The sequence below is a fragment of the Lactuca sativa genome, chromosome 3 (assembly GCF_002870075.4).
Source record: "Lactuca sativa cultivar Salinas chromosome 3, Lsat_Salinas_v11, whole genome shotgun sequence".
Classification (NCBI taxonomy): domain Eukaryota; kingdom Viridiplantae; phylum Streptophyta; class Magnoliopsida; order Asterales; family Asteraceae; genus Lactuca; species Lactuca sativa.
Genome location: NC_056625.2, coordinates 256,131,467 through 256,139,741, shown reverse-complemented (window position 1 = coordinate 256,139,741; position 8,275 = coordinate 256,131,467). Strand labels below are relative to the sequence as shown.

The window sequence follows — 8,275 nt, the reverse complement described above, 5'->3', positions numbered from 1 at the left end:
GGTAGCTAGGATGGTATATGTTACAGACCTGGTTGAGATAGGTATCCCGAGATGTAGGGTGATGCTATGCTAGTGACCGGTTAGGTCGGTATCCTGGTTAGAATGATGATATGTTATGTGACCTGTTTGATCGGCTTGTTGACTGTGAATTGCTATATGATTGTATGTTTATGTGCACATGGTTGTTTGGAATGGAGTTGGGTTGAGGCAGGTCCTGCTTTGTGCTGTAGGCCAAGATACCCAGGGCGGATCGGTTGTCCCGAAGGCCCAGCGAGCGGTCCAGATAGGCTGTAGGCCCCAAGAGGGCAGACCAGACGTGCCGAGGCTCGGAGAGTGGACCAGGCCGACTGAAGGCCTGGTGCGGGCGGACCAGTCACACTGTAGACTCAGAGAGTGGACCAGGTGGATTGAAGGCCCGGTGCGGGCGGACCAATCACATTGTAGACTCGAGGTATATGACTAGACTCGGAGGGTGGACCAGGTGGACTGTTGGCCGGTGCGGCGGACCAGTCCCACAGTAGACCCGAAGTGCATGGCTGTTCTGTGATCAGATATGTTATGGCATGTGATGCGTGTATGGTATATGTGGTTGGTATTTTGGGGATATCTCACTAAGCTTTCGGGCTTACAGTTGTGGTTTTATGTTTTTCAGGTTCTTCCAGAGACCGTGGCAAGGCGAAGGCGTGATCGTACCGCTCCTCGTGTTTATGCTGTGATGAGATTCTGGGAATACTTAAAATAAATTGTATTGAAAACCTTTTTGTAATAAATTTAATGGAATCGGGTTGTTTTTGATAATTTTAAATTGGTTGAAATTTCTGGACGTTACATAAAGGGTTGAAAACCAAGTGTTTTTTTGTGAAAATTTCACTACTTTTAATTAAAAAAATGTCGTATTTGTTATTTGATCTTTAGAATGACATGTGTATGAAAAAAAACAATTCAACATGAACACCTATATAACAATCAAAGCTTGACATTTATTGGTAATTAATAGTTGCAGATAGATTGTGAGTTATTTGGAACCGATGCGTTATGAGGTATGTAGAAGATATTCCCAAAATGCAACTCTTAAGAATAGGACATGTTCCTAAAAGAAACTACTATAAGTTCATCCAAAAGAAACTAGTCGGTGTTTCTATAACGTAGCATTTTCCCTTTTTAACCTAACCTTTCAGTTTTTCCATTTGACCCACGAATTTAAAAGATATGGAATACATTGTGTCTTATTTTTAAATTTTGAGGTTTTCTCAAGAGTATTCTCTATGAAATATGTGTTTATGTATATTTACAAGGGTCGTGACAAACAAGTTATCAATATTGATTCGGATGGATAACATATTACTATTAATGAGATAAAACGGTTTCAGGATGCACGATATGTCTTGCCTCCCAAGGCAATATGGAGGATTTTAGCTTCCCATTTTCTCATATCCACTCTTTTGTGATAGCTTTGCAGGTACATCTCCGAAATCAATAGATGGTTCAGTGATGATGATACAATGATTAACATTATTGAGAGAGAGATCAATGTTGATTCCTTTTTTTTAATAAAGAAGATATTTGTGCAAGAAAATATATATACAAAGATTTTTGAAAAAAATTTATGTGGAATCCGATCGAATACAAGGATTAATGCGAGGTCATTTGGTTTCTTCTAACCCCACTAAATGGAAGCGATACTACCCTCAGATACTTTTATCGCCTTTAGAAACTAATTTATGAAAAAATTATTCGCATCTGTCGCTTGGCATGGGTAAACGGCTAGTGTGTGTGTGTGTATATACACACACACACACACACACTAGTCGTTTACCCATCGCTTGGCACGGGTAAACGGCTAGTGTGTGTGTGTGTATATATATATATATATATATATATATATATATATATATATATATATATATATATATATATAGAGAGAGAGAGAGAGAGAGAGATAGAGAGAGAGCTAGGTTCATATGTTTTCTACAACTATTGTGTGCAAATATGAACCAATGAGAATTTAGCAATAATTTAATCATTAATTAAATTAAAAAGGGTAAATTAGTAATATTACACGTGTATTAATTAATATCCAAAATTAACAATTGATATCCCTTTATTTAAGGGATCAATTTTTATTTATCATTAAAAACCTAATCTACCTATTAAAACGTCTGCCATAACATCATTCTCATTCTCGACCAATACGAACGATACCCACATCTGATAGCTCCATCCACAAACGTCGCCCACCTCCAGCAGCCCCTCAGTCGAGTTTGTTGAACAATACTCCACCAACGACTCTCTCCAGGTTGATTTTGGCAGCCAATTTATTTCTTCATTGTGTTGGTCTTGTTACGGAGGATCTGTCAACATCTCATCTTCATAGACAGGTTCTTATAATTCCTCCTCAATTTTGTCTTATAATTATTTTGATAGTTTATGTCGTTAATTTTAAGGTTTTATTAGTTAAATCGCATATGGTGTGCTTGAAATAATCTCAATGGGATAGTTTTTGTTTTAGTTCATTTGATTAAGGTTTGGCTTGAATTTCTATTATATTACTTTGAATTGGGATTAACTGTAGGTAAACATAGCCATAATATAGTCGGTTAGTGTATATGTATGCATGGACTTAAATTAAATTACTTTATTTTGCTAATATTTGCCTCAGCGGTAAACATAGAAGATATTTTTGCTCTTAATTCATTTTGCTTCGTTCTTCCATGAACTTTGAATTAATTACATATGTTAATTGGAACAACATATTATGTATAGATGATTTTTTTTATCTTAGATGTTCCTTTTGACTTAATATTGTTGATGTTTCCTTTTCACATCAATTTATTCTTACATATAGATTGGCAAATTAGAAGATAAGTCTATTATTTAAGTGCATTTTGTAGTATATTATGTCAGAATTTATTTATAAAAATGTATTCTGTCAGAATATTTTATATAATACTTTTTATAGTTTTTATCATCTTAGAATGAATTGAATTTTATAATATTTGAAAGTTGATTATTTTTTCTTTATGGTAATAAATTATAATTCTTTAATTTCTACAACATTCTATCAGAATTTATATTTTTATACTCTATTATAACTTTTTAGATTTTGTAGTTTCTACTACATTCTGTCAGAATTTATAGTTTTTATTCTATTAGAATAAACTTAACTTTTTAATATTTGAAACTTGATTATGTTTTTTATTTGTGGATATAGGTTTTGAAGTGGAAAAAGAAGAAAATATAGAGAACGAGAGTGTATTATACCAGAATGTATTCTGCCATAACGTATATTATGATTCTTAACAGTAATATTCTTTCAGAATGAATTGGTTCTTTTGTTAGATTTTTTTTGTAACCATGTTTAGTTTTAATCTTTAAGATTAAATGTAAATCTTAAACAATTATAGGTTAAATTTTTTTTTTTTTCAGAATGAATGTAATAATTGTTTATAGTCTTATTCTTTATGAATTAATGTAATTCGTTATTCTTAAAGAATAAAATCTGTATTCTTTAGAAAATAATATTATTGATAATATGTTGTATAAGTCTTTAAGCATGTTAATTTAAAGAAAAAATATATCTTGAATGTAACAATATTCTGCATGAATAAAATCGAAAATATATCTACTAGTTTATGGTTGACTTTTTGTCATTCTGACAGAATAAAATTGATTTTTACTAAAAGTTATATTAAAATTAAATTCGAATTATTTATAAAAAAATCAGATTAAAAAAAAAACGGGAATTAATTATCCTTAAAATACGAAAATTTCCTTTTTTAATATAGGTTAATTGACTAGAATACCATTATGCTGAAATTTGTATGATTATGTGGCACATGTTACCCTATTATAATATTATAGACCCTAATATCATGACCATTTATTATATTCCATCCATTGGTCCAGATTTGTGCATACAAGCACACAATAGTTGTTAGAAACATTTGAACCTAGCCTTATATATATATATATATATATATATATATATATATATATATATATATATATATATATATATATATATATATATATATATAGGGTTAGGATCAAATGTAAATCATAAATATTATGTGAATGTATGACTAAATTTTGTCCATCAGATTAAAACAAATGAATGAATGTGATTTTATGGTAAATTGTATTAACATGGGATGTCATTTATTAGATAATTTCACTTAATTAATTGTAGGGGAAATTTGAAATTTTATTAAGAGAGATAATTAATATTAACTATATTTTAGGCAACTAAGTCAAAGTAATTACAAAAATCAAATGAAATCAAATAAAAATTAATACAAATCCTAATATTATATGACAATAGGAATCAAACGTTGAAAACTAATTTGACAATTTTTAAAGAAATATTAACAAATTCTTGAAGAATATAGTATTCTACCATCCACTTTAACTTGATTTTAAGAAATAACGATTGAAAATAAGTTGAACATGCCAACGAATAAAAAATCCTTTTAGAATTTAGCATAAAGAATCATTTTAACTTAGCAACAAATCAAATATTCTTTTAAATTGATGATTATGAAATTGTTTAATATGTTTCATTTTGTATACAACTAAAGAATTCTTGAGGAATTGAAGTGTTCTATCTTTATAACACCACAAATGTTTGATGCAACCAAAGTAAATTTTAAAGAATATATAGTTTTCTAAATCTATAACAGCATATTTTTTTATACAACAAAAGAATTATTGAAGCATACAATGTCTAATACTTTTTTTGTTTTCAAGTTTGTGAAGATCGATGATCATTCATGGGCGGTCCTAGCTAGGTGCCCGGTGTGGCACCGGTAACACCTAGCTTCCGCGTACGAAGTAGAATTTTTTTTTTTTAATTTTTACCTATTGTGACACTACGTAAAAAAAATCGTGCAACTACTAAAAAAATTGTGCAACTACATAGAAAAAATATTGTCACTCTTTCGGGAATTACCGAACGAAAAAAATAAAAATAACGAGCCAAATGTTTTATTCAATTGTAGTCTAATAGTCCAATTGTCTAAGGCCCTAAAACCCAAATGAAACTTAATTTGATACATTAGCAATTGGGCTAATTTCTTGTAAAAAAGATAGCCCAATAATCCTAATTGTAAATTTGTAATTAATCCATCGGTTGAAAGAAAAAAAAATCCGATCGAAGATTACACAGGGGCAGGGGCAGGGGCGACGCACGAGGCACGACTACTCGACTTTTGCCTCCAAAATTCAATCGATCACAGATCAATCGACCTTGAGGCTTGATTGATTTCATAAAAGGATCGATCACAATTCACAATACTTGATGTCTTGATTGATTTCATAATGAAGCAAGTAAGTTTTACCAATTACCAATTCATTAAGATATTTGAAATTGATATGTTTTTTTTAAGTTAGTGATTGACTTGGGTGAAATTGATTTGTTTTGTTGAAGTTATATTGTTTGCTTAGGTTATATTGCTATGTTATTTATTGAATTGATTGTTTGATTATGTGAAATTGATATGTTTTATTGAATTTATTATTTGATTAGGTGAAAGCAACTTGTTTTATTGAATTGATTGTTTGATCAGGTGAAATTGATATGTTTTATTTAATTTATTGTTTGATTAGGTGAAACCAACTTGTTTTATTGAAGTCATTGTTTGATTAGGTGTAATTGTTATGTTTTTATTGAATTTATTGTTTGATTAGGTGAAAGCAAGTTGTTTTATTGAAGTCATTGTTATGTTTTTATAGGTTAAACTAAGTGGTTTTTTTTACCAAAAGACAAAGACCTAATCCTAATGAAAGTGGTGAAGAATGTTCCCAAATACCAATCACCAATCAATCAATGCCTTCCATTTCTAATCCTAATGCAACTCCACAAACACCAATCACCAATCAATCAATCCCTTCGTTTTCTAATGCAACTCCACAAACACAATGCTCTAACCAACCTAAGGATAATGTTGACTTGAAGGATCTTCCAAAGGACCCGGCGGATAGGCCATTGATTACAAGTTACAAACCAAATATAAGAGATGATGTAAGAAGAGCATATTTGCTTCAAGGACCGTGTCAAGTAAGGGCACATAAGTTTCCTAAAAAAAATAGGTGATAGATTTAGAAGATTCGTTTCTTCATGGTTTGATGACTTTGACTGGTTGGAATATAGTGTGAAAAAGGATAGTGCATATTGTTTATATTGTTATTTGTGTGGGGACCTCATGAGACAAAAAGGAGGGAGAGATGCATTTGTTTCTCAAGGTTTTGATACTTGGAATAAAAAAGATGCATTTCGGACTCATGTGGGTGGTATTGATAGTTTTCACAACAAAGCAAAAGAAAAGTGTGAGTTTTTAATGAGGGAAAAACAAGATATCAATGTAGTCTTGAGGAGGCAAACCGAAGCAAAGGATCATAAATATAAAGCTCGATTACATGTTTCTATTATTGTTGTTAGACTTTTATTGAAAACCGGTTACAGTTTCGTGGTCATGACGAGTCGGTTAACTCGGAAAATAGAGAGCTATACATTGAAGTGTTAAAAGCCATTCGAGAGACTAGTGAAGATATTTTCAAAAATACTTTAGAAAATGCTCCAAAAAACAATCAACTAATTTCCCCTAAAATTCAAAAGAAACTTGTGCAATGTTTTGCACAAGAAGTACTTTTGAGTATTCGTGAAGAGATTGGTCAAGATGTTTTTGCTTTACTAGTTGATGAATCTAGTGATGTTTCAAAAAAGGAACAAATGGCTATTGTTTTGCGTTATGTCGATACTCTTGGCTTTGTGAAAGAAAGATTCATAGGTCTAGTGCACGTGAAGGATACATCTTCTTTGACACTCAAAAACGCCATAAATGAAGTACTTACAAGTAATAAGTTGAGTTTTAGTCAGGTAATTTATTCTTTGCTTTTTTGTTATTTCAATTTAATATATATATATATATATATATATATATATATATATATATATATATATATATATTAATTGTTTTAAATTTTAATAGATAAGAGGACAAGGTTATGATGGGGCTAGCAATATGCGAGGGGAATTCAATGGTTTGAAAGCTTTGATATTACAAGAGAATGACACGGCTTTTTATGTATATTGCTTTGCACACCAACTTCAATTAGTAGTTGTGGCTGTAGCAAAGAAGCATGATGGTGTTAGTGACTTTTTTGAGAAAATTTCATTGGTGGTTAATGTAGTTTGTGCATCGTGTAAAAGAAAAGACTTACTACGAGAGCAAGCAAGAGAAAGGGTGCAAAAAGGCTTGTGTAGTGGTGAACTTGAAACCGGAAGAGGGTTAAATCAAGAGACTACACTTGTTTGAGCGGGAGAAACAAGATGGGGTTCACATTTCAACACACTCACAAGTTTGATGAAGTTATTTACGAATGTTCTTGTAGTTTTAAATTTTGTGAAAGATGAGGGAGGGTCATTGGCAAACTGTCAACAAGCATCTGGAATCTTAACATATTTTAAATCATATGAGTTCGTGTTTTACTTACATATGATGTATGACATTTTACACCTCACGGGTACATTGTCAAAGCAACTTCAAAGAAAAGATCTAGACATTTTAGAAGCGGCTTTGATGGTTAGAGGGACAATGGAGGCATTGCAATCTTTTAGAAACATAGGGTTTGCTAGCATTTTGCCAAAAGTATCCTCTTTTTGTGAAACACACGAAATTGATACTTTGGATATGGAAGAGTTGTATATTGGTGCGAGAAACTGTAGGACTACAAAGACTAATAGGTTTCATTTTGAGGTTGAAATCTTCTACATGGTGGTAGATATGCAACTTACAGAATATCGCGATTGATTTAGTGAAACAAGCACCCAATTACTAGAATACATGGGTGCTTTGAGCCCTTGTGATTCATTTGCACAATTTGACAAATCAAAGTTATTGAAGTTGGGTAAGTTATACAAGTATGACTTTGATGATTCAGATATGATAGACCTTGAAGGACAACTTGAGATATTTTATCACTCTTGCATCAAAGATGAGCGCTTCGCTAGTTTGAAAGGAATTTCTGACCTTTCTCGTTTGATGGTTAGTACGGGGAAGCATCGATCTTATCCTTTGGTTTATAAGATATTAAAGTTGGCTTTGATATTACCTGTAGCGACCGCAAGTGTAGAAAGATGTTTTTCAAAGATGAAGCTCTTGAAGACCGACTTGCGTAACAAAATTGGCGATGAATTTTTGAACGACGCATTGTTGTGTAATGTCGACACCGAAGCACTTGCGAAAGTTGAGAATGAAAAAGTAATGGAGCGGTTTCA

General features: G+C 31.8%; 1 protein-coding gene across 1 annotated transcript; it reads left to right on the top strand.

Annotated features, from left to right (window-relative positions):
• Positions 1-5,824: 5,824 nt before the first annotated feature.
• LOC111883333 (uncharacterized) lies at positions 5,825-7,808 on the top strand. The gene is made up of 6 exons (XM_052769943.1): positions 5,825-6,055; positions 6,159-6,359; positions 6,437-6,874; positions 6,987-7,145; positions 7,189-7,285; positions 7,390-7,808. The coding sequence occupies exons 1-6, from the start codon at positions 5,825-5,827 to the stop codon at positions 7,806-7,808; spliced, it is 1,545 nt and encodes a 514-aa protein (XP_052625903.1).
• The last annotated feature ends 467 nt before the right edge of the window (positions 7,809-8,275 follow it).

Coding starts and splice junctions, on each gene's coding strand:
- LOC111883333 (XM_052769943.1), top strand. CDS start 5,825: ATGCCTTCCATTTCTAATCCTAATGCAACTCCACAAACACCAATCACC. Junction 6,875..6,986: donor ATAAGTTGAGTTTTAGTCAG/GTAATTTATTCT, acceptor AAATTTTAATAG/ATAAGAGGACAAGGTTATGA. Junction 7,286..7,389: donor GAACTTGAAACCGGAAGAGG/GTTAAATCAAGA, acceptor ATGTTCTTGTAG/TTTTAAATTTTGTGAAAGAT.